Source organism: Mustela nigripes, chromosome 5, assembly GCF_022355385.1.
Source record: "Mustela nigripes isolate SB6536 chromosome 5, MUSNIG.SB6536, whole genome shotgun sequence".
NCBI classification, from domain to species: Eukaryota; Metazoa; Chordata; class Mammalia; order Carnivora; family Mustelidae; genus Mustela; species Mustela nigripes.
Genome location: NC_081561.1, coordinates 57,880,016 through 57,906,920, shown reverse-complemented (window position 1 = coordinate 57,906,920; position 26,905 = coordinate 57,880,016). Strand labels below are relative to the sequence as shown.

At 45.9% G+C, this 26,905-nt stretch overlaps 1 protein-coding gene across 1 annotated transcript in view; it reads right to left on the bottom strand.

The window, feature by feature from the left end:
* Positions 1-2,031: 2,031 nt before the first annotated feature.
* The window catches only part of CLIC5 (chloride intracellular channel 5), a 99,914-nt gene continuing 75,040 nt past the window's right edge, over positions 2,032-26,905 (bottom strand). Inside the window, exons 5-6 of the mRNA XM_059400335.1 lie at positions 13,756-13,940; positions 2,032-6,687 (exon numbers count right to left, since the gene is read on the bottom strand). Coding sequence (XP_059256318.1) covers positions 6,520-6,687; positions 13,756-13,940 — 353 coding nt within the window. The 3' untranslated portion in view covers positions 2,032-6,519. The remainder of the gene's footprint in view (positions 6,688-13,755; positions 13,941-26,905) is intronic.

Here is a 26,905-nt window from a genome sequence, read left to right as displayed (position 1 = left end):
CTCTTCAATAGAGTCTTAGTATATTTCAGAAGAAGGGAGTTGGGGAGGATATCTACAAAGATTTGGAGCCAGAGCCCAGTGATTATAAGGTGGATCTCACCAGGCAGGGAGGATTGGGCACTTTTGAACATAAAACTTTGGATTGGTGGGCACACCCTAACCCACCAGTTCCTAATACCTATGTATTTTCTGGTGATCAGTTTCTTTCCATTTAGGAGGGCTACCGTGAGACCTTCCAATGGACTGATGGTTCCAATTGGATGAAATGTCATTTCCATTTATAAAATTATTTATTACCTCTAGGTAATTTTCATCAGGAAACTCATCATTCCAAAAAAGAGGCCTTAGTAATCCTGTTGGGGAACAGTCCCAGAAAGTGGCTTTACTCAAGATCGTATAGCAATGTAGTGATACATTTAGGATCAGAAGTCTGATCTCCAGTTTTCAACTCTGAGCTTCCCTGAGTCTGACACCCCAGGCACTTTCCCATAAGGTAAAATTTACTGGGAATTCTGGGGATCTTAGCTACTGGACATAAAAATGAAAGAGACACAGTTCACAACCTTTGCAAGTATAATGAGACGCTCTTGTTTCCAAGTTTAGTTTTGGCAGGTTTTCTGGAACAGGGCTCCGTTCTCAAGACCAAATACAGGCATGGCCACTTACGCACCCCTTGGTCTCATCACAACACAATTAAGGAAACCAAGATGCAGAGAGATGAAGTCTCCTGTGCCCACAGCCCGTGGTCAACCTGCAGAGCAAACAATGGAAACATGGAACACGTCTTGCTTGAGCAATCTGATGACGGAACTGGCTATTAAAAACAACAACAGCAATAATGACAACAAATTTGGCTCATCCACCACTTGGATACCTTCAGCCACTCATAACAACAAACAAACAAATCCCCTCAAATAATCCAGGATGTATAACAGAACAGGAAAAGCAAACTTAAAGCCAAGATCACAGTGGGCTGATTCAGAAGCTCAGTGGTCTTATTAGGAGATGGACCCTCTCCACTCTTGGTGCCTTTTGCAGTACTTTGCCTGATGCTTGTCCTTCATGGTCTCTGGGGTGGGTGGGAGTGGGGCGAGGGCAGCATTTCCAGGCCTCAAACCCACATCCAGAGGCAGTGACTTAAGGAGACACTTGTTCAGAAGATCTTTCTCAGAAGTTCCTAAACAAATCTCTTCTCACAATACTGGGTGAAAGTTGGTCAAGAACCCACTCCCAAACCAACCACAGCCAGGAGGACAGGGTCAGACCATGCTTCGCCCCTTGGAACTGGGGTGGGAACCACTTTTACCTGAATCCTGTGAGGGTGGGGACTAGGGAGGAGTGGGGAGGAGAACCCCTCGCCCAATCAGAGCTCTGCCAGAGGAACACAGGGGTGGTCGGGATGGAGGGAGACCATGGACAGCATCTGCTACAACCTGCTGTGAACTATAGGCCACCTCTCCTGTCAGGACCTCATCTGATATCAATGTTGGCTTCAGGTAAAACTTACTGAAGACTCTGGAGACCTTAATCTAGAGTCAGTGATGTTCTAGGGGTGGGAATTTCGGCCAGTAACACTGATAGGGTCAGGCCACTGTCAGCAAAGAGGGAGTTTTGGGTGCAGGTAGACTAGTATTTTAAAGTACACCTTAAATCATACCTGGACTGTCACTTTTGGCTTACCCTGGGTATAATGATACAGTTAGGAAATTGAAGTGAGAACCTTGAATGAACATCAGTCCTTTTTTTTTTTTTTTTTTTTTTTTTAAACGCAGCTCATGTTCTATAATAGAATTTAGCCCTACTAAAATAAAAATGGATTTTTGGATGACTGGGTCACAAGCTTCTTGTTTTTCCTTTTCTTCTTCCTCTTTTTCTTTTTCTTTGCTTCTGATTTTTAAGAATAATGAACATATTTTCTTTTATAATGGGAAAACAGAATAACTTTTATAGGGGGGCGTAGTTCATACTTGTCATTTAAATAGCATAGGAAATCCGCACCTCAAATAAGCAGTCTGATGATTGCCTTTGTAATACTCGAAAATAAACCAACTTTATTTGAATCAGTTAATACCAATACCAGTCAAGACTAGAAAACAAATTTATAACTCGTTCAGATTCATGAAGAGAACATTCAGCAGTATCTTCATCGAAAGGCAACTTAAATTTATTAAGGCTTGAAAGCAAGTCCTGCTATCTTGTCACCACAGTTAAAGGTCTTGAGAACATCAAGTAACCATCATTTGGAGTGTCTTTATAAAATGTAATGTTTGTTCTTTTATAAAAAGCTAGGCATCTTTTGCTAAATCAGTTAACCCCCAGCTTTTAGAATGGGACAAACACGAGGTCTTGAAAGTAAGACAAATTCCCAAACATCAGCTGGATATTGTATATTTTAAGTGTATGCACAATCATTATTGTGAAATCTCTAACTATACATAAAATATTGGATATATATTAGATAACTGGATTCTTTAAACTATGTTTTAAAAGAAAAACAGATTGCTTTTATAGAAACACATATTAGCCCAAACCTTATAATGAGGCAATGTTTCATTTTATTTTTGGTTGGTGAGGGGAGCATTGGATCTAATGCTGCAAGTAACATTAAATAAAATGAGGCACACTTTTCATCATACCTCCTGATGAAAGGAAAGTATCCTGAAACTAAGCCGGGAGAAGAATATTGGCAAAGGTAAAGGAAATTGCATTCATGAAGGGGACACACGTTACTTGGTTTGAATGCTAAAAAGCACTGGATAGAAGACAATGGGTCTCTTTGCAGAAAGGGCTCCAAGGCCAAAGACATGACAATGTCTGTCCTCCTAACTTTAGAACCAGGATGCTTCTTCACACGCACACTTCTCTCTCCAGTGCTCACGATTCTTTTTAATGGCATGTGAAAAAATAAGGAAGGGGTCCCTTAGGAATCCTTGAGCTTCAGTTTAATAATGAGGTGATACTTCATCTTTCCGAGGAGAGAGAGACAACGGCATCTTGACTCACTCTGCTACTTAAATGGCTTCTGGCCACAAGGAATAGCGGACGATCACAGAAGTAACTACTGGATTCCTGCTGCCTCTAGACCGATTTAATTTTAGACACAGACCCTTCACTGGTTTCTCACAATGGAAAACTCTTAAGAGATGGACCTGTACCTTCCTGACTCTCCGCCCCGCCCCCAACTTTAATTCTATTTGTCTAAGCCTTACTGATTCCTGGGATTCTGAGATCTTCAGGGTCAATTCCAGGCTCGATCCAACCTGCAACAATGTGAAGATGCTTGGTGTTGTCTTTGTGCAGAATGACTAGTAGTCACGGGTGCTGTGAAGAGCTTCTGCCATCTCATTGACACGGGCTGGAAAATGCAGCTGAGGAAACGTCACTCTTGGAGAAGGCTTTTTCTAATGAAAAGACCAAGATCCTTGCTGGTGCCCCCGGCAGGAGATGTGAACACCAGAGACTGGCATTTTCTGAGAAGCTGAAACCAGTCTGAGATTGTGCGGCTAAATAAAAGTGGGTTTTTAGGGGTTCGTCACCTGTGATTCTGAGCTGTCAGGCATTTCACTTCTGTCATTGGGAGATAAAGACACACAATACAAGGACCATGCTCTAGAACACTCAAGCTTTTATTATCCAGCTCATCATATAAGGTTATTTAAATCTTACCCAATACCTTCTCTCAGCGCCAACCTGAGAGGTAGCCCAATCTGATAGATGGGTAAATTCAACACAGTCATTCTGAGTTTGATTCTTCTTTCTGCCTCTGCCTCCTGCTATGCTATTCCACAAAAATAAAATAAAATAGTGACATGAAAGTCAAAGGAGAAAAATAAATCCGAAATAAAATAAGATCTCAACCCAAATCCTTTCTAATGCCACTGAAATGCTTTCTAAGGGATCAACACTCATTCAAGACCAAAGATGGGGTTACTTTGGATGAAGACCAAACCTTCAGGACTCCCTGAGCAGGTTCTGGAGACACCTAAGGACCTCATCAGACTGAGGCCTGAAGATGCTGTATATGTGACAGGTTTGTGGCCAAAGCCCAGGGAGGCTGAAGGATCTCGAGAAAAAAATCTCTTTTGGAAAAAATAATTGGAAGGTTATGTGATTGTTATTTTAGAATATTCTGCTAAATCTGGTAATAAGACATTAAAGCTTTCAGTCAAGAGTCGGTTGTATTGTCATAATCTTATATTAAAATCAAAAGATATTCTTGAATTAAGTACTCAGAAGTGCTTTCCATCTCTAACTCCATCCCCTGTTTTCCGTGGTTATAACTGATCATTTAACTGCCTCCCCCCACTGGTGCCTTAATATCGTTATTTATGCAAAACTAAGTAAACCACAGAAGGAACATCTAGAAACAACAATATTGATTCAGTTTGGCTTCTTTGTTTTTAAAGACTGTGTTTTAAGACCAGCCAATGGCTGAATTCTGACTCTCAAATCAGTCATTAGTATGAGACAACCCCTAGCCGGGAGCTGTGCCACCTGGGAGCCTGTTTTCTGTCCCGCTGCCTTTGCTCCACCGCCATGCTTCTAGAACAGCACCACTGCGGGTCTCTGGAAAGTAAATTGCCTCTTCGGTCATTGTGACTGTGTTGCTAAAGTCAGGTCAGGGTTTCTGAGGACAACAGGATTTACACTAATTAAAAATCCTCTGAGATCATTCCAGACTTCATCTCCCAAGAGGCCAGTTTGGGGCTTTTCCCTACAGTAAAAAGAACTGTTTCCTCACCATGTTCCTTTTTAAACATGTCTAGGGACTCCGTTCCCAGGGAATCCCTGGGAAGGTTTCTTTAAGGGAAGGAATGAATCAATGCCTCTTGCCCTTGCAAAGCTCTCAGGCTAATAAAACATCCTACTGAGAAATTTCCTCTTCCTCACTGGGCTCAAGGGGCTCCTGCTTCCTCCCCTCTGCTAAGATCACTTCAGAGATCCCTGGAGACAAAGTTCTGTCTGGGGGTGGCTGGGCCAACGATGTACCAATGTTTCTATGGAAAGGACCATTGTTGCCTGACCTTCCTGAGCAACAAGTCATGTCCTGGGGCTTTTTGGCACTCGGGAACCTCACTCTACCCGCGGGCAGCCCGGATGGGAGAGCTGCTGAAGGGGACGGTCTATGATGCCTGGTTGTTCTCACAGGCCACCACTAGGACAGAGGGCTGATGATTAACTCGTTTTTCTTAGTTCCCTCTGCACAGGTTCCCCGGGCTCAAGCCAGATGAGCTTTGAAGAAGGTAAAACTGAAGGAGAGCAACTGAGGAGAGAAATATTAGCTAAAAAACTTTTCTTTTTCATCTCGCAGGTGAGTCAAATGGCAGGGGCATCTACTTTTCCTCAAGTTCAAGCCACATGGTTTCCCAGTCAGAAAGGCCCATGGACTTTCTTCCTAAGGTGTTCCATGATCATGCCATCTCTTACCCATCAGGGGCTGTAGCCAGCTCAGCCAGGAGCCCCACCCGGCTGGCAGACCCACATTCGGGAACCACTTGAAGAGACTGGAAAGTCAGTTTTGGCCAATTCTTGGTTGGTAGTGACATGACATCAGCAGTTCAAGACTTTGTGAGATCATGAGAAAGAAGACCTGCACAAAGATTCCCAGGGAACCTTGAGGCTCATAAAGAACTTCCCTATCTTCACCCCCTACCCCCTGCTCCCCCCTCCCAACTGCTTTCTCACAGAACGAAATTCACTCATGGATCTGTCAAACCTGGGCATGTCACCTCCAACAAAACTACCACTAAGCAAGCAAACCCATGGCTGGTAGACGCCGTGGGCCTTTTGGCATTGATACTGTTCCCCCTCTCCTTCCCAGACACCCTGTTTTGTGACTGCATGCCAACTTCGCTTTCTCAAAAGGCCTGGACAGCACAGAGCAGAGGTGGGTGTCCCCCCGATACATGAGAGCAGCACGACCTTCTCACCCTGCAGACCAGAGATGGTCTGAAATGGTCCTCAGTGCCCTGTGTGACCGGAGCGTCAGAAAGCAGAGAGGGACTGAAGGTGTGTGTGCCAGCCGCCCAATCCACAGCCTGCCTGTCCTCCATTCACTCTCTGTCTCCCCCAAACGGGGTGGCTCTCTTTCTAGTAAGATCTCTGATGGCATCTGTCCTTGGCCAAGGAGTTACCAATGAGGAGGGGGAAGGGGACACGGGGTTGCATGTTGCTACCGCAGCCGAGCAGCGAATCTGGTATTGGCAGAGGGACCGGGGACAGTCCCCTAGGCAGGTTCTCCAGGGCTGACCCCAAACACACTGAAAGCCGGACCAGGCCCAAAGGCTGAGAGCTTGAGGGTGTCTATCACTGCCGCCTGCAGATGCCGGCAGGGATCAAATGGGGTTGGCTGGGACCTTCCTAAGAGACAGCAGGCTAGAGTCCACGGGCCCAGCAAGAGGTGGCAGGCGACCAAACAATGTTTCCCAAGGCGATGTGGAAGGGGAGTCAGTGAGGCTGGAGTTGGTTTCGGAGAAGCAGAGTCCTTGTGCTGCCAGTGGCAGGGCGAGGTGGCCGAGCTCAGGACCGGCTGAGGCGCTTGGCGACGTCGGCATAGGCGGACTCGATCTCCTGGTCGGCGGCGCAGGTGTTGGTGAACTCATCCCGCGCGTAGGCGTTCTTCAGGTATCGCCACAGGCCCGTCATCTCGGCCGGGAAGTCATAGTTCCGGTACTTCTTGGCCACGATCTACAACACAGACAGCAGAGATGGCGGGAAGGCACAAGACAAACCCGGGAGAAGGAGTTAGTGGTGGGACCGGGTATGCAAGCAGGGGGGGGCGGAGGGGGGTGGAACCCCGCATGCATCACACCCTGCCACCCTGCAGCAAAATGTGTATTGTGCAAGATGGCAGGCAGAACTGCCTTCTTTCTATCTTCTCTAATCTTATTTATTTCACAAGTAAATATAATTTTCCCTTTGACCTACTCCTTGAGGGACTTTCCTTGGGAAATCATCAGAAAGATTAGCTACCTATCTGTGATCATGGGATCAAGAGTAAAAAATGCAAGAGTGAAAAAAATGACAGAGAAAAGATATGTCCAACAATAGGTACATGAATTAATGCATTATCATAGGTAAATACAATGCCGTGCTGGAGAGCCTTTAGAAATGATGCAGCAGAGGAAGTTTCAGCCATCTGGAAGACTCTCTTAGATCATTAAGTGGATGCCTGAGTGGCTCAGTGGGTTAAGCATCTGCCTTCGGCTCAGGTCATGGTCCCATGGTCCTGGGATCCAGCGGCGCATTGGGGTCCCTGCTCAGTCGGGACTCATCCTCCGCCCTCTGCTCAAATAAATCTATCAAATTCTATCTCGAATAAATAAGTAAAATCATTTAAAAAAAAAGATTGCTAAGTTTCAAGTGCAGTGCAATAAAGTAATAAATTTTTTTAAAGTGTAGTATAATGCATTTGGAGAAATACGCGCAGAGACTAGAAGTATCTATATCAATATGTTACCAGTGGTTATGGCTAACTGACAGAATTATAAATTTTATCTCCTCATCCACTTTTTTTACCTAAGCACCCTTATTCATGGGGGAGAACAAAAAACATAAAAAGGAAGTTAGATGTTGGAATGTACATGCAGGTTCCATGTACGCTGTGGGAGTGAACAAATCGTGACTTCTCTTCGTAGTTTGCACACGTGGGGGCTGTGGCTGGGCATTCTGGGGAGGTGCTGTTTGTGCTGAAATAGTAGCATTGCAGTTAAGAACATGGGCTCTGGATCCCCACGGACTGAATCTGCCATTTTACTCCACCACTTAACAGCTGTGTGACATTGGACTAGTTACTTAGCCTCCTTGAGCCCCCATTTCTTTTTTTTTTTTAAAGATTTTATTTATTTATCAGAGAGAGGTGGGGGAGAGAGCGAGCACAGGCAGACATAGTGGCAGGCAGAGCAGAAGGAGAAGCAGGCTCCCAGCAGAGCAAGGAGCCCGATGTGGGACTCGATCCCAGGACGCGGGATCATGACCTGAGCCAAAGGCAGCTGCCCAACCAACTGAGCCACCCAGGCGTCCCGTGCCCCCATTTCTTTATCTCTAAAATGAAGGTCATAATAAGACCTACATTGGAGGAACAGATTAATACACATAAAATTAATACACACAAAATGCTTAGAGGGATGGCTGGCTCATCCTGAGTGCTCAAGAAACATTATCTCCTATTATAATTCCCTGAGACCCATCTTTTGCCCATTTGCATGCAGAGAGGGTGACCTTTGTCTTTACATGGGGCCTCAAACTCAGAAGGGCTTGTGTTTGGTTCCAGGCTCTGCTGTCACTGGCTGGAAATTCTGAGTACTTTTTAATGGGGCTCCTTTATTGTAACTATACATTGGGGTCTGCACATCAGCTCCTCTTGCTTCTAGGCCTCTAGGGGCAGGGGTGGGAATAGCAAAGAGTAATCTCTCCCCTAAGGTCCTGACTTCTGAATCTTTTTTTTTTTTTTTTAAGATTTTATTTATTTATCAGAAAGAGAAAGGGAGCACAAGAAGGAAGAGTGTCAGGCAGAGGCAGAGAGAGAAGCAGGCTCCCCGCTGAGCAAGGAGCCCGATGTGGGGCTCGATCCCAGGACCCTGGGATCATGCCCTGAACCAAAGGCTGTGGTTTAACCAACTGAGCCACACAGGTGTCCCTGACTTCTGCCTCCTTTTCTTGTTTTTTTTTTTTTTTTTTTTTTTTTTTAGAGAGGTCTTCAGACTGCTGGCCCTGGGATCCTCCCACTTCAGAGAACCCCAAAGTTCAGCTATGCTGGGCTTTTATCTTCATTTTGGTGCCAGTGATGGTCAGGGCTCCCTGGAAAGCTGTGCTGAGTGAACGCAATGATGACCCTATTGTGTGAAAAGCTCAGCCTCATCGGTTTGACCACATTCCCAAGGAGCATGCATCTTCTCCCTCCCTTCTCCTGCATCAGTTTGGAAATTCTGTCTCAATAGTAAGCTCTATTCTATGCTGAATTGCAATTACCGTTTTAGTATCCTCTCTCTCTCTTCCCTAGGTTGTGAGCAGTATAAGGGCAGAAACTCAGCTTCTTCATTTCTATACTGCCTGCTCAACACTAAGGTTTTTGTAAATTTTTTTTTTTACGATTTTATTTATTTGAGTGAGAGAGAAAGAGAGTGAGCAAGAGAGAGAGAAGAGCCAGGGGAGGAGGATGGGTGGAGAGAGCAGGCTCCCCGCTGAGTAGGGAACCTCAATGACAATGCAGGGCTCCATCCCAGGACCCTGGGATCATGACATGAGCTGAAGGCAGATGCTTAAGTGACTGAGCCACCCAGGTGCCCCTCAGTAGCACTGTTTATAAGAGTAGTGACACTAACAAGCATTGATTTACTATGTGCTCTGCTCCAGGCTTTTCTGAGCACTGTGCAATCCTCTACAACTTCTAAATAACTCCATAAAGAAGAGTGTATTATATTTCCATTATAGAGATGAAGAAAGTAAGGCAAAGATAAGTTAGATAAGTAAGGATTCAATAAACGGTTGTATTGCACCTTTACCATCTTCAGGTGTCCTAAATCAAAGTGCATCTAGAGTCAAATGTAAGAAACTCACCTAATTTTAGAGCCTGAAGATCCTTAACAACGAGTAGACTGAAACTGCCAAGTGCCTAAGTGGGTTCCACAAGATGACACGGGAAATTAATTAATTCAACCGGTATCTTTTGAGTAATCACTAATGTTTGTTACAGTCCTTGCTTTCCTCTTTTTATTTGGGGATAGTTGACACCTAATGTCACATTAGCTTCCGGTGCACACATAGTGATTGGACAGGTCTATATGCTCTCCTGTGCTCATCAGCCGTGTTGCTCCCATCTGTCACCAAAGGACGCTATTACAATATCATTGCCTCTACACCTTCTGCTGGGCCTGATGTTCCCATGACCGTCCTTCCTCTCTTTCTCTACATGGCCACCCAGCCCTGCACCAATGAGAAAGGTAGGGCTGTACTTGGAATCCCTTGTATGTGCCCCTTATCCAGCTATTGTTGCTTATCTCCAAACCACCCTCATGTCTGTTTCTTTGGGACACTGGGACGCGTGGGCGGGGAATCTGCCAATCACAGCTGTTCTGCCAGGGACTTCCCATTAGGCACTGCCAAGATGGGGCGCTAGAGAGGGGGGGGCGGGGAGAGACTGCAAAGCTGGAGGAGGGAGAAGGGCCGCCGCTTTCTGTCCTGGCCATCCTGTTCCCGTCAGACTCTCCTTTGCCCCAGTAGCAGCAGCTGAGTCCAGTTTTCTCATTCTGCCACCACTCGTGGAACCAGTGTCCTCACCCTGGCTGAGAGAGGCCAGCACACAACAGTGACCCCACAGCAGGGGATGGGGATCATCCCCTCAAATTAGCCCCCAGCAGCAGCTGAGTATGCCCCACCTCAGAGGTCCAAGGTTGACTTGGCAAGGGCCCCTCATCGAAGTTTCCACATTTAGATCATTCCGGCCTCTTCCGTTTGCCCCCCCTGCCCTTCAGTCGCAGCTGCCTCACTCAAGTAGAACCTTGTGGTATATTTTGCCTTCCTAGTTCTTCAGTACTTACTACTTCTTTCTATTAAATTCTCTCTGTTAAGAGAACTGGTTTGGGCTGGTCACCAAAAAGCCATCCTCACAACGTTGTCCAGCTTAGGTGTGACTAAGAGGCCAAGGCGGATGGCATCTGAGTCTCTGGCAGAGCACCGGCCATGAGCAAATGCTGGGGACAACACCCACTGCCAGTCTTCCTTGACCCCTCCCACTGTTCACTACAGGGTGAGGGTCCCTTGGGTTTGCCCATGAGCCTTTAAGAAGCAGCTGTCGTGGCTAAGAAGCAAGACCATGCAGGAGGGGCGGGTCACAAACGGACAGATGGAGAGGCCTCAAGTCTCTCCATGCTGGGATTTGTTTTCCTTTTTAAAGGATGCACTATGTAGATTTAAAACAGCAGAAGGGCGATGTATGGGTATATACTTGTGCTTATGTCTCCTTTGCTGTTTGCTTCAGGGGCTGAAGTGGGTCCCTGTGCTAGGCACAGGTCCCAGGGGCCACTCCAGAAGGCCTGCCATTCCCCTCCCTGCCCGGATCTGCACTCCCCAAGCCTTGGCCATGTCTCTGGTTCTTTCCTCACATGTTGGCTTGCCTTCAGGGGATGAGGACTAGAAGGGAGCCAGACAGTCAGAGTTCAAACCAGGCTCTCAGGGAGAATGAAGATGAATCTGAATGAGAGCCAGGCAAGAGAGGCAGAGAGCGCGAGAGCGCGCGAGAGAGTGCGGGCAAGAATGAGCACAGGAGCTCTGACGATCACAGGAACGTCCATGTTCATGGTCTGAATTTGCTCTTTCATATGAAAACAGTTAGCTCCCACAGCCCAGATTAGGTTTTGGCCTCAGGAGCCAAACTGGAGGCCTGACTTGGCTCCCCTTTCATTCTTTCTGCAGGACGGGGTTTTGCCAGGTCTCTGGGATCTGATAAGTTGGATCAGCAGAAATCCAAGGAGACAGAAGGCGAGGCCCGGTCTTTGTCCCCTCACAGGCCATCCTCCCTCTGATCCCAGCTCCTCCAAGTGAGGAACTCACTGAACTCCATCCAAGGACATGGGCGGAGCGTTGTTGTTTAGGGCTGGCGAGGGGGACTGGAGGAGCCAGGGGATGAAGCACAGGACCTTGGGGGGGTCTATTTGATTACCTTATTCGACAGGAAATTCTTGAGTGGGTAGTCAGTATAAGTTTAAGTAAGACAGAAGAAAGAAGGAGGAAAGGAAGAGAGAAGAAAGAAGCTAGAAGGACTATACTTCATGTCTCTTCATTTAGGTATGAGAAAAATTGAATTCCAGAAAGAGTCAGTGGCTTGCCCCAGCTCATGCTGTCGGTGGGTGGCAGATACCCAGCCAGGATGTGGGTCTCGTGACTTTCTGAATGGGGGTCTTTCAATACCATCACACTGACACACTGTGACTGAACTTGAATTATACCATCTCTGATGTGCCACTCGTTCCTCAGGAAAGGAGAATAAAAAATGTTTCCAGGGGTGTGGTGGGGCATGCAGTCATTAAGAACTTCAGAAACATGGAGTTTGGCTGGACTTGCAAGTAAGCATTGACTTGGCGCCGGACCCAAAGTGTCTTCATATTAACAGACTGCATTTTCCCAGCCTATCAGTAATGGCCCACGTGATTCCCACCCAAGTCTCAAGACGCCCAAGTCCAGCTCCAACCAAGTCCTGCGGGAACACTGGGGCTTGCACAGCTCAGATTTCAATTCAAGCTGGTTGTGCTCTGATTAGAGGGAAGCCCACATTTCTAGCTCAGGACTTCAGCGGGAAAACGAAAGGCAGATATCCAGCTGATGAATGATTGAATCTGATTCTTCTTAGGGAAGGGCAGAAGGAAAATGGTATATTAAAGACTCAAGCGAGGTGATTGAATGGTCAATCAATGAATATTTATGAAAGGGCTACCTTGTGTCCACCATCGGGCTTGGAGAAGCCACTGTCTCCACAGAGCTTGCTGTCTGACTGAGACATATGATATAATCAGTCATATGTCTGACTGAAACATAGAAGTGTGTATAAAAGTATACACTAGAACAGTCTAGTGATATGGTCCTACTGTATGTTTCTCTAGGCTGGTAAGGGCCCGGAAAGGATGTAAGAAGAAGCAATAGTCTAAAGAATGAACATCAAGGCACGACTGTTGTCTTTGAATGGGATGAAACAGAGCAGCCCTGTTCTCTGCTGCTCCAGAGAACAAAGGGAAGAAGGGAAGCTGTTTGGCTCAACATAAGAAAGGATGTTTTTAGAGGTGTCTGGGTGGCTCAGTCGGTTAAGCATCTGACTCTTGATTTAGGCTCATGTCATGACCTCTAGTTTGTAAGACGGAGCCCTACATAAGGCTGCGCACTGGGCATGGAGCCTGCTTGAGATTCTCTATCTCCCTTCCCCTCTCCCTTACCACCCCCTTTAAAAAAAAAAAAAAAAAAAAAAGGAAGGATGTTTTAACGATCAGAGTCATCCAAAATGATAGGGCTGACTCGTTCGGCAGGGAGGTCTTCATCACCAGAAGCGTGCAGCGACAGCTACATGGAAATCTGTCACAGACGTGCAGAAAGTGGTCCAGTGGGGGTGGTAGACAGTTTAGGTAGACCTTGGAATTCCCTTCTTTCCAACTCTCATATCCTAGAATTCTTGTAGGACAGGATTACATTGCATGTCAACGTTGATCAGGGAGGACAACCATGGCAGGAAAATGACATCACTTTCTTGCAGCCTCCACCCCTTCAACTGATAGATGAGGAAGAGGATACATGCCTGCCCTAGGGAGTTACTAGAGGGAATGAGAAGGCTTGCATATGAAGCAACTTGGCAGAGAAGTGAGGGTATGGCCAGTGGAAAGCTTTGAGGCAGAGGCAAGGAAGAGGCGCTCTATATATCTATCTATAAACATACGCATACACATATAAATGTATGTGTAACCACACAGGCTACGACAATAGCAACTACTATGTATTGAGCCTTTATAATATGCCAGGCACCGTCATGCTGTATTTCTTCTCCCAGCCAAGAAGTAAAACTAAGACTAAGTAATACATGCCTATTTTATGGAAGCCAGGAGAGTCTATACAGCCAGCAAGCAGTGGAGGCTGACTTTGGATTCCTATTCCTGTGACTTCAGAGCCCAGGCTCTGGACCAGCAGGTGGCACTGTCCTTGACTCATCTATGCAGGTGATGTAGACCTATGATGGAGTTGGATATGGCAAGCAACCTGCAGGTAGAGCCGTCTTACCTTGACCACATGGAGTTTGGGCAACAGATTGCAGTCGGCCAAGGTCAGCTCATCTCCATCTAGGAATTTGCGTCGGGACCTCTTGTCTTCGTCTCCACAAGTGTTGGCGTCGATCTCCTCTGGGAGAGGGTTGTTCAGGTAATCGTCCAGTTTCTTCAGTGCCTTGGTCAGGCCTCTCTCAAGGGCTGGCATGAAACAGCAGAAGAAGAATCCTCAGTCAACCTTTCTGCCGCTGGAAACAACTAGTGGTCTTCAGAGTGAAGGAGCCTATCCTGAATTCTGTGCCCCCCATCACACAGCCAACTCCCACACACTGCAGAACACCTGCAAGTCACTAATACAATGCAGCAGAAGAGTGTCAAGTGGTCTGAAGAAGTAAACCTTAACCAAACAGTAAAGACTAACTAATCCTTTCAAAAAAAACCCATAAATATAAAAATGCAACCATTAGAATATATAGCAAAGATTTTAAATGCTTATCTCCAATAGATACGATAAGAGTCAATTTTCGTTTTCTATTTTGCTTCTCGATATTTTGCCAATATTCCACAATTAACCCCCATAATAATGCAGAAAGAAAGGGCTATTCATTTAGTAAATAATTGCTTAGAAATCCTAGGACAGAGAGATACGTGCCAGACTTGGTGGGAGCATTAACTATGGAAGCACCAACCGACCAGCATAAAAAGGGGAGGAGACAAGGCTTCCAGGAAGACACAACATAGTAAAGTAAACCTCCCTGCTTTGTGTTGCCCTTACAGGGCCAATGGATACCAGAAGGGTAATACTTCGTGTAATCTGGAGAAGGTTGTTCAAAACATTGGAGATGTCCAAAATGGAAGGGCTGGTCCACCAGGCAGAGAGCTCCACCATAAATGTACCGACACAGATGCGTGGAAACCAGTCATGGACACGGTTCAGAGAATGCACATCCAAAGGATGACAATGTGGCAAAGACTTCTACAGTCTTGCCCCAATAATTTCCTATCCAGTAATTCATTTCGATGCAAGAGTAGAACCAATCTGTCACTTGGAACCAATCCGTCGAAAATCCCACAGTCAATTCCAGACACAGAACCCTGACCACCCGAGCTCCAAGGACACCGATGGAGGAGATGGCAGGTCGGGTCCCCGGCCACGGCACCTGTATCATCACACTGTCCCCAAGGCTGGGTTTTGTTTTGTTTTGTTTTTTTCTTTTCCCCAGATTCTGGTGTAGAGTATGATGTGGAGGTAATAGGAATCAGTCCTGATGTTAACTCTGGAAGATGAAAGAGGGATGCTGCCCCTGCGGGAAAAGTCCAGAGGATGGGACTCTTATTTACTTTTTCCCAAATGTGCCTTCCGTTAGCCTCCTCCCATAACCCAAGTTTGTCTTTTCATAGAAGGCCTTTGTTTGAGACAATGAAACAACACCAGCCCAAGATAAATCAATTGAACACTTACTGGAATGTTTGAAACAGGCTGGAGGTTGGATGTAGTTTCTCAATACTTCCTTCTCCCTGGTGTGGCATTTGAACTTGTACTTCATCATCTGCTTTGAGTTTCCCGTTTGGGAGAATAGAGGGAACAGGGCTGGGAAAAATGCTTGTATTCTCCTTAGTAATTGTCTAGACTAGGACAGGATTGCAAGCCTCAAGGACAATAGTAGAGGGCGGGTGCGGGACAATGGTTATTATGCTCCCCACTCCCACCCCCACCGAAGCGCTTGTGATCTATATTGGGTTTCTTTGCTTCCTTCAATCCCTCCACCCCTTCCAGTTATGGCGCTTATGACAAAATCTTGATTATAATGGAGAAAGGAAAAATCAGAGTGCCTGTTGAAATCAGACCAATGGATATCAATCCAAGGGACAGAGACGGATAATGAAGGGAAATGAAACACTGCTGCTTGTAATTACAAAGTGCCCGCTGGAGACCCGAGCAGGCCATTGCGTGAGTCTGTGCCCAAGTCCCCCAGTGCGGGAACGATTGTGACATTTGGTAAGAGGCCTAGAAGAGCAACCGGAGTTCCTTGGGAGGACAGTTCTGGATACATCTCAACTATGTCTCCTTGAGCTCTTGAGGTGCGAGGATAAAGTGTGGCAGCAGGCATGGCTGTCACCATACACCGTAGCTATGACATCCATGTGACATACCAAGAGGTTGTGTGCTGAGGATGTCCTCTGTGTGTCACGGTCATTGCTGGAGTCTGTGCAATTTTGATCAGGAATGTGTAGCAAGTAGTTGGTAGAGAGAAGAGGAGGAGAGGCAGCAGGGGAGGGGCTGCACGGCCTGGAACAAAGTGTGTGCTTAAATTTCAACCCTGCCCCAGATAGATTTGTTGTGATGCTGCTCAAGTTTGAGCTTTGTTTCGCTTCATCCCATGGGCCCCTTCCAAAGCCTTGAATTAGATTTTTTTTAATTCCCTATTTATATTTATTCTATTGTCTTCAGACCCCACAAATCTTGGGAACATCCCTGATCCTGGAACTTACAACGAAGTGTAACCTTGGGCAAGCTCCTCACTGTCACTGGGTTTCAGTTTTCTCATCTCAACTGTGAGATGAAGATCCTCATCTTCCTGGGGCCATGGTGAGGACTGATTCAGATTATGCAGAGTAAAGTACCTCCTACCACGCCCGCCCCATATTAAGATGTCTTTATGATTGCTTTTGCTACTGCAGGACCAAATGTGACAGCTGTCTGCTCTCTGTCCCTGACCCCATATTCTCCATCAGTTATATTCCTCAAAAACCCAAGGGGCAGCATTGAATGGTTCTCAGATGCTCCAGTTCTGAGGCCCAGTCTTCAGAGAGGATAATCAACAGCCCAGAGCCTTGCCTCCCATCCTGATGTAACATCCAGCCACACCCCTGTCCCTTATGCTCTGTCTGGATCATTCTTGGTGACGCTCTGTGTGAGACATGGCCATGGGGGGGGTGGTACAGATACAACACATCTGTGCTAACACACGGCCATTCTTCTCAACTAACAGATGCCAGCACCAACACGTCTTCTGCCAGTTCTTTTCCTTCCTAGCTGCCAACTTCTTCCTCTGACCCTGGCTCGATCTGGCATGCATAGAATTTAATTATCTCTTTTGGCCGACAGCACCCAGGTCACGAAATCACTAGTGTTGAACTTTCTGCTCTGGTAAGAGTGAGGAGGCTGCGAAAGAAACCAGAGGGACAAGGAGATGTTAATCCCCTCAGTTTCCACGTTTGAAACCTTCCCTCCCGAAGATTTCCTCTTAGCAGCAGGATGGGGTGACCCTCAGACCCCAGCAAGCCTGAGGCCAGGGGACCCTAAGAGCCGGGAGCAGCAATGCTCCAGGCTCTTGACGGCTCCCTCTGTCCCTCACTGCTGCCTGCCCCTCTCTCCACCCGCCCTTCCCGTGAAGATTTATTCTGTACCACACGCAAATGCGCCGGGTAAAATATGTGACGAGGAAACAAGGGGAATAGTTCATAAATATTCTCAGGCATATGCAAACAATCTCAAATTTATTTTTCTCCTTTTTAAGGAGGAAAAAAAATCCACCCATTCCGTGATCACTTCCAGATTCATTGAGGCTGATATTACATAAGAACCAATATTGTTTTCTCGTCGTAGAGAAATAATGACTTGGAAACGGCAATTTGAGCTAAGAAAATAATATACTCTTACCAGGGCATGGAGGCTGAATGAGGACCAGAGAGCCGAGACTCTGGCTCAGCCTCCAACAAGCTCTTGCAAGCATGGCTCAGCCCTGCTTTGCTGACATTCTTTGTGCAGCAGGGGTCTCAGCAAGCAGCCACACACACAGACTCTCTGGGGCTCAGAATTCACACAGAGCAGAACAGATGTCAAAGGCGCTCTTTGGAAGGACAGGAGCAGCTCTGTGCGCCCAGGGTCCCGCACCTCAGCTCCTCACGTGTGTTTTTTCTCTGGCACGTGAACTTGCAGAGAGAGAGAGGTAAGAACCAAGGGGCCGCTTCCGACCACCAGCTGCAGCCTGGATGGGCATCTCTTCAACTCTCCCATGGAGAAGACAATCGTGGCTATGGGGAGCTGGCCCCAGGCCAAGGACCTTCCATCCCACTGTGTCTCTCACATGCTCAGATCCAGCACCAGCAAGAAATATACTAACTGAATTTCTCAAGTAGACTGGGGATGTTTACACAACCTATCATTTAAGTACACAGTGATGTTATTGAGACCGAATTGTTATTTATACCCATTTAACAGATAAAGACATTGAGTCTTGGACTTTTTCAGGGCACAGATGCATGAGCAAGCCAACAGTTCCCCAGATATACACTGGTTCTGTTTTTAACTGCTGTTGTCTTCCTTATGAGCCCCAACCCCTGGTGATGGGAGAAAGACAACTTGATTTTAGTCAGTTCTGGATTACAACTTAGTCTGATGTCATAAATGGTCCTCTAGAGAATTCTTGGTTTCTTTTGCATAAAAACCCTCAGTTTCTCATAAAGTCTCCATTTCCTCTGCTCTTCTCACTGAGTAAATGGGAAAGGGGAATTGCTGTGACCTCATGGCCTTGGGGAGATAAGCGTACTGAGATCTAGTGGGTGGAAGGCTTTGGGAAGCTTCCACGGGTCCTATGTCTCTTCTCAGTTACCTCTTCTCCAGAAAACTTCCACTTCCTTCTAGAGTAAGCATAGGTGTGTTGACCCTAGGGTAGTGGTCAGAGGTAGGCTGTTTGGCTCCCTCCAAAGCCCTGGAAAGATACCCAAGCAAAGGGCCAAAGGGGGTTTCCCAGATGCATCTCTCTTTCCCTGATCCTTCTACCTGTCTCTTATCCTTCATCCCCAAGTCCCCTGGGCCAGGAGGGGTACACTTTCCTTTTTATTTCCTAGGTCAAATAGTCCATCAACCACAGACCAGCAAGCCTCCTGGCCCACAGCACAGACCTAAGGGCTATTTCTTCTCTATGAGCTGAGTCCTCTAGGCTTGGTTCTTAATGTGCTAAAACTGAGAGATAAAGGGATTTAGAGCATTTTAAGACAATAGCTTGGCCCGTAAGGCTACTATCTTGTTGAAAATGCTACTTTGAATCAGCAACTAAATAGTGAATGCTCTTTTTCCTTTGTTAGAATTCCTTCTACAGAATTCTTACCTGTCATGGGGCTGATAGATGCTTAGGACAGATCAGAATCAAGAAAGACAAAGAGAAAGTATTTTCAAAATATTAGCCGTATTATCCAAATAAGGAAGAAAACCAGGACTGTTTTCCCACTCCCCCTGCTTATATTCCCTCTCTCGCTGTCACTCTCTGTCAAATAAATAAATAAAATCTTTAAAAAATAAATAAATAAAAATAAAAACAGGACTGTTGGATTCCAAAACTTAAATTTCTTTTACCCTGCAAAGCCATCTCTCGGTGCTAAGAACTGACCCATGGCTCTTGGGGAGTCCGCTCAGCCTTCCGCCTTCCTTCCGTGCTATAGACCTTTAGGTCTATAAATAGGCTCTTATTTACCTAACAAGAGTGTGGCTATTAGGACACACGTCTCATCCCTTACCTTCCAGCTAATTCGATAAAATATTTGTGTTCTTCTCCTAGTGGTTTGATTTTAGCTGGAATTCTTGGCACTCTCAGTGACTGTCATTGGGTCTGGAAGGCGTTAGCTCTGAATAGACAGCCTACCGGGACCCTTCACATTATTTCTCAGCAACAAATAACTTTGCCTCTACTCAAGGCCAATGCTGTCACATTGTCTGTGTCACAGTAGAATGTCTCATGAAAAGAGAGAAATTCACATGAGTGTTTTCTATGAAGAAAGATATATCTAAATATTGACAAATACGTGGAGGACTGGAGGAAGATTTTCCTTTTCATCTCCTTCAAGATCATGTCAATATAAGAAAAAAAAAATGCATAACTGTGGTTTGAGGGAGGCCACAATGGAGATTTCTCTGGTCATCACATATTCTTGGAGAGAAAATACAAAGATGGCCACACCTGGTTGACATCTGATAGTTTTAAACACGAATGATAATGTGACGGGAACAAAAAAAAAAAAAAATCAAATAAGAAGAATGTAATATCATCTCTCTCTCACCTTTCTGGAGGAAGAAGACTTTCTTCAGAAACAGAGAGGACATATTGCTTTACACAGATGCCCGAGGGCCAAAGATCCAAGAAAGAGGAAGAGGCTGGAGCAGCCATAAGGCTCAGGAGAATTATAGGGGTAGGAGAAGAGGAGATATAGGTCAGGTGGACAGAAACATAAATGCTCTCATAACGAGGACCATTTTAAGGAGAGACAAAGATGTTCTAAGGTGGGATAGGGGAGGGGACATTTGGCTTTGTGCTGGGCAATGTAAATCCCTCCCCCATAAGAAACCTTCCATAAAGCTCTACATTCATCTCTCAAGCCTTAGGAGTTGGAGTCATGTGGCTTTTCTCTGTTGCAAAAGTCCTTAAAGACAGAAAATATAGCCCAACTATGGTTGAGTTACATAAAGACAAATGGTTGACCACGTAAAGGCAAAATTATTAGCAGATGGGGAACTGGGCTTCATACCCTCAGACCCACATGACCCTTCTGGAACACACAGTAGGTAAGTGGCAGCTGATCTGCATGGTCCTTTTGTGACTCGAAGCATATGCCCAGTCCTTCAACCACAGAGGCAGAAATGGCGGCAGGTTTATAGAAGATGGGAACGAAGCTTTGTTTCAGGTGTGGTGCACCCTATCTTCCTGTGCCTTGGCCCTCTGATTATGTTAACCCCTCACAGGTATCAACTGGGAAGGGGACAGAGATCCTGGGTTGGGGTGTCACATAGCCCTGCACTAGGCTTCCCTGACAGGTCTTGTGATCAGAGACACAGTCACAGAGTGGCACATCCACTCTGCTTTTCAAGAGATCTGAGGCCGAATCCTGCACCCGTTACGGTGGTTCACAAGTTGCTGTCAAACATCTTCTGCGGACTCTGGTACATAGAGGGACTAAACAGAAAATTAGCTCTGACGATTACAGCTGTCCAACTTCAGTTTACAAGAGGACGTATGGGAAGGAAAGAATGAAGCCAGGTGTCTGAGGTGAAGCTTCTCCAAGCATCCAGGAGCTTCCCAGGTGCAAGGAGAATCCTAGGCAGCTCGGAACAGAGAGTGCACTCGCATTTCCAACGTGCTGCGATCCCAAGTTGCCTAGAATAGTCTCTTTCAGATTTGGCATTGCTCTCTCCAAGCTATGGGAGTGTGTCAAACTTTCTTGGTCAGAGAGTTTGGAGAATTCATGACCACCTTTGACATGAGACCAAGAACACTAGTCTTGGCCTCACAGCCAGAGACGAGGATGTTGTCAGAGGGTCTCTAGCTGTGAAAGACCCAGGGGCTTCCGTGTGGGGAGCCATTCCCAGGCCTCCGTTTCTAGGCACTGGTGAAAACAGGAAAGGTGGGAAGATAAACAGTGATTTAGGAGAAGGCAAAATGCAACAGCAACTTCCACAGGTTCCCTACTGTTCCCTCTTGTGGCGTCAGCTGAGCTTGGCAGGATGGTGTAGCTCTTGCTGCCATGGGTATTATTTGTTTGTTCTAGAAAAGATCTCAGCCTTGACTGGGGAGTGAATTCAATGACAAAAGCCCATGGTTCTTTGCAGTAAGAAGGTACTGATCTTAAAACTATGGTGGACTGGAATATAGGACACTGTGGGAAGCTGCTTATCCCCCCTTTGGTGGAGAAATTCACCAAGCAAATGGGTCTATACTTCACTGAGATATTTCTAAGGTAGTCAGGGATTTTTCCTTGAAGAAGAAACAGATCCTCTGTAGAGCTTCTTCCCCAAGCCCAACAGGGGATCATCGTGCAGAATCAACAGAGATCAACCTGCTCTTTCCTCATGTTGGAAAGTATGACTCCCCAAAACAAAGAAACTCTGTGTGTGTGTGTACATATACATATATGTTATATATAGGCAGATGTTATATATACATATATGTGTATATATTTGTACATATATGTATGTGTATGTAAAAGCACATGCATTGAAAAATATATATGTATGTGTGTATATATATGTACATACACACACATATCATATATATATATATATATCTTTTTTTTTTAAGACACATCTTTGGCAATCATTTGGCTATGTTTAACATACCAGCATGGTAAAGAATTTAGGACAACCTTGGCCTGCCTTTCCTAAGATGTTTTTTCTTAAAGTATGAAGGGAGGTATGCATAATATAGACACTCCCAGATTCCAATAATTTTCTAATCTGAAAGCCACAGTGAATTCAAGAAGATGATCACGTATGTCTTCAAATTTAGACTTCCTCTTATACACACACCTTGTACCCTGTGAGCTCCCCAAGTGATAACTTATCCGACAGGAAGGGAGAGAGACGGAGAAAGACGGACTCTGACTGGAGCTAGGCAGTGGAAAGAGCAAGCAGCAGAAAGGGGCCAGGGAGGGCGTGGCTAGCCAGGGGAACCCGCAGACACTGTGTTCCCAGTTAGGGAGGCCTGCCCAGACCTCAGCCGCGGGGCGGCGGCGACCCCTCCTGGCCTGGCCTGTCTTCGTCCGACGCAAACGGCATCTTCCACGGCCAACGTGTAAAACATGTATGTGTGTTTTCTATTAGGCTTTCCAGAAACTCATAAATGGTTGTAAAAACCATTGTGCTAATAGAAAGAACGACATAAATGCTGACTGGAGCTATTAATGCTGGTTGTAGTTTATGTAGCAGACTGAATCAGGCTGAGAACTGTGAGATTTTTATGGTTACTTTGTAACAGGTTATTTTTAAGCCATAGACTAGGCTCCGTCTTCATGAACAAACACCAGGGTATGAACATAGTCAAGGGAGAGATTTTCTGCACCCTCAGTGCAGCGTTTGGACCTTTCTCAGGGCTCACTCCCTCTAAACACTCAGGCTGAAGTGATTTAACCACATTTTGTCCTGTTCATCCTCAAATGCCTACGTCTTTTCTATAATAGCCATTGACAAATTTAGAACCCGGCCACCACAGCTCTAAATCTAAATGATTACTGGTGTCCATTGTTCTGTGCCTGTCCTGTGAACTCTCACCTGGCTGCCCAAGCTTTCCTTTGTTAACGCGTCTCTGTCCAGCACCCACGGTGGGTGGGCCGGCTTCGGTGTTCCTGGCCTCCTGTGGCTGCTGAATGAGGACTCCCCAAACGAAGCTGGGATTGTGCTGAGTGAGGACTCTCCAAACGAAGCTGGGATTATTTGAGAAACACACATGGTAGTTTTTCCATGGTTTATGGACTGACTGGATCACAGTTTCCTAAATGAACCGCCTACTCTTGTTTAAAAACTCAGCACCCCATGCCTTTTAAATAATGGATTATTTCTTTGTATCCCGTATAGAGGTCAGGCGCACGGACGATGGGACTAGCTGCCTGTGTGGGGATCCTGGCTCGGCCACCTACGAGCTTGGGCAGGCTGCTTAACCTCTTGAGCCTCAGTTTGCTCCTTCTGCGAAACAGAGATCCTAACAAAGCACACCTCGTAGGGTAGCCATGAGCGATGCCTGTTGGAGGTTTAGAACTATGTCTGCCACGCAGTGAGCCGTTCTTTTGTGCAAGGCAGGACGCTGCGTGATGTAGAAAATACATCAACAGCATGCAAAAGAGCTAGTCTAAGTTCCTAGAGTTGCAAGAAAAAAGTCTGCTGGATAAATATTGTGCTTGACTTGTCCTCTACCCTGAGGAAGTCACCCCAGATGAGTTAGGCAGTGTTTTCTTGAATATTCAGCTGGTCCTTTCACTCTGACTCTGCTGTCGTAACCACAGCCCCACCCGAGAGAGAGCCTTGCTCCTCCTAGTCATGCAACGCAGCGACCTTAAGGGGTAAGTTCCACAGGGGTGGGGGTCGAGGGATACTTTTGCAGAAGTCCCCCAACACACCACAATTAGACCCTCCAACCCCCTTGCTCAGAGCAGCCCTCTGGGTGCCCGAACTTGCCTCCACATGGATTATGGTCTCGGAGGAGAAGCTCTCAGCTGGGTGCCTTAATCGCATGGCTTGCGTCTTCTAAAGTTTGAAGTGTTGCAGATTAAGGGTACAATTTTTTAAAGATTTTATTTATGTATTTGACACAGAGAGAGATCACAACTAGCCAGAGAGGCAGGCAGAGAGAGAGGGGGAAGCAAGCTCCCTGCTGATGAGAGAGCCCCGATGCGAGGCTCCATCCCAGGACCCTGAGATCATGACTTGAGCTGAAGGCAGAGGTTTAACCCACTGAGCCACCCAGGCACCCCTAAGGGTACAATTTTACACATCTATTTCTTTATTTTCTTTTTTTAAAAGATTTATTATTTGAGAAAGACAAAAAGAGAGCCGGGCAGCGGGAGGGGCAGAGAGAGAGAATCTCAAGCAGACTCTCACTGAGCACAGAGCCGTTCATGGGGCTCCATCCCAGGGCCCTGAGATCATGACCTCAGCCAAAACCAAGAATCAGATGCTCAACCAACCGAGTCACCCAGGCACCCCTATTCTTCTATTTTTTTAAATCAACGTGGGGAAATGATTCAGAGTTGGTCAACCTCAAAGGAGAATTTGAAATACTATGGCTTTTTTTGGCATGGCTAGATCAGCTATTTTCACTGTAGTCTCTCTCTTTTTTTTTTTTTTTTAAATCACCTTTAGCTGAAAGTGAGTTATATGCAAATATTCATGCTTGCCTTCTTTGTTACTGAAAGAACCCAGATTTCCTCAGAGTGGTAATATCCCAGTTAAAAACGCTTCTCTTCCCAGACTTTTACTAGAGAAGACCAAATGCCTGGTATGACCAATAAGATAGAAGTGAAAATTCATGGAAATTCATGGCTTTTGGGAGAGAAAAGACAGACACAATTGCCCTTGCCTAAAACTCAGACTTAACGTCTGGAAGCAGAGTATCTATCTTGTGACATGAGGATGAAAGTCACACATTAAAGACAGAGGGTTCGTGCTCTAAGGATCTAGACCCATGACTCTTTGAGCAACTACAACCACCCAGACCTCTCTTCTCTCTGGACTTGTTATGTGAGAAAAGCAAACTCCTATTAAGAAGTGAACATTTACAAAGAGTACTTAGGACAGGGCATGGCACATAGTAAAATGCTGCCTAGGTTTTTGCTAAGGAAAACATAATCAATATTTGCTTTAGCATCTGTAATCAGGTTTCTATGACATGCGGCCAAACACAACCTTTGCCAATTCACATAGATATTGTCAATATTTCTTTATTCCATTACTATTCTAGCACCTTGCACAGTGCTTGGTACTGAATAAGTGTTTGTTGAAAGAATGAGCTCTTCAGTGGGGTTTGAGGAAAAGTGAGGGCCCCTAAAATGTAATTCTATATGTCTCTATATGCTTATGCAACTGGCTTTATTTCATTAAAGGGCCTATAATGGTTCCCTTTCTTCATGTAATGATAACATTTGGTCTCTCAGGGATGGATGAAGGGAAATCATTTGTTTGGCCTGGTATGCCCTCCTGGTGGTTCATCAGAGTCAAACGAGTATAGGTCATCAGCAACCCGGCATCTGTAAGCCAGGTGACACAGGTAAGACCAAGACCAGGGTCAGACGTGGGCCAAGTGTTGAATAAAACCTGCCTTTGAGGTCCCCCAAACAGAAGCCAAACATGGGTAATTGTCATTGCAGACACCAATGGGCACGTGATCATCAGAGTCAGAGCTCAACACAAAGGAATCATGTGGTTCAACCCCCTTCTCTAGAATATTCAGGAATGGGAGGGGTTCTGGGCGCAGAGAAATATATTTCTTACTATGACACGGATCATTAAATGCTTCTTTGACCAGGGCTTTCTAGAAGAATAGTCTGACCTCTGACTTGTGGCTGGAAGAACACAAGTATTTGGTTTTCTGTGTCTTCACTTCTGATTCTTGGTGAAATTCCACCTCTAACACTACGTTCAATGTTCCTTGAATGCATTTTATAAAAATGAGGATGATAAGAAAAATACCACTTAAGCAAACACTGCTACCACCACCACACTGACAGTCTTCATGAGAGAACTGTTCTAATTGTTCTTATTGATTGGTTTTATATGTGGTACAGAAAAAAATTCTTTTTTTTTTTCCCACCATGAGGCTCCATTTACTACAACAGAGGCTATGAAAGCATTATAGGTTCTCAACTGAGAGACAGTTCCAGTCGTAGAACATAATTCCAAATACCAGACTGGATTTAGTCTCGGTTTCAATTCCCATTACTTAGTTTGTAGCAAAAGAGTTTGAAAGCTGAGAAATGCCTGGTTTTTCCTGTGACCATCATGGCTCCCTCACGCCTTCTGAACAATCGCTCCATGCGCCAACCTCTCCTGTGAGACAAGGAGAAACCATGGTCCATCCTGCTTGGATGGGACAGTATTGAACTTGACAAGGAGCATTTATCATTGAGGTGTCTCAATGTTTTCGATAGAAGGTTCAGGACACCACCTGGATTTCCTATCCTGTCATCCCCCCAAAACGGCAAAACCCATTCTACATGCTACTTTGCCCAGACCCACTCTCCACCAAGAGTCAAGACAAGAGAGAATTTTCCCTCAGAGCTATGTGCTAATCATAGATGAGGAGTTCTAAGCACAGACCCCGTGTCACCAGCTACAGTTCTCCTGACCCACATGCACATGATGGGAGTATAAACAGACTCACGCACACACGACTGCCCTTCTGTGGTCTAACTACCATCATGCTGAATACTGAAGATGTGAGGCCCATGTCGTGTCTCATCACTAATAAAACTCCACATGTAAGCACATGTTTTCAGATGAATGGGTACATGCCATTTATTTCAGGAGCTGTTGAATGGCCTTGGCTAGTGCCTAGAAATATCAGAACACACACGTGTGTGTGTGCATGTGCGTGTGTGGAGACAGAGAAACATATTTAGCTCCCATGTGAAGACCGCACAAAGACAAGAGGTGTCAAGTACACAGAATGAGGTAACGGTAGCCGAGGGTGAAAAAGCATTTAACTAGGGTTCAAATGAGTCATTTTATGTTCCTTTATTCCCCAGGCCTTGACGTGAGGCCAGGCCAGGCCAGGCGAACTCGTTCTGGTCAGACAGCGGGAAATTCCACCACATGGAATGGTGTTGGTGGTCTCTGCTCTACTCCAGCCGGGGAGCCCACCCAGCTAACACCGGCTCCTTCCACTAATGAATGCGCCCACCCACGC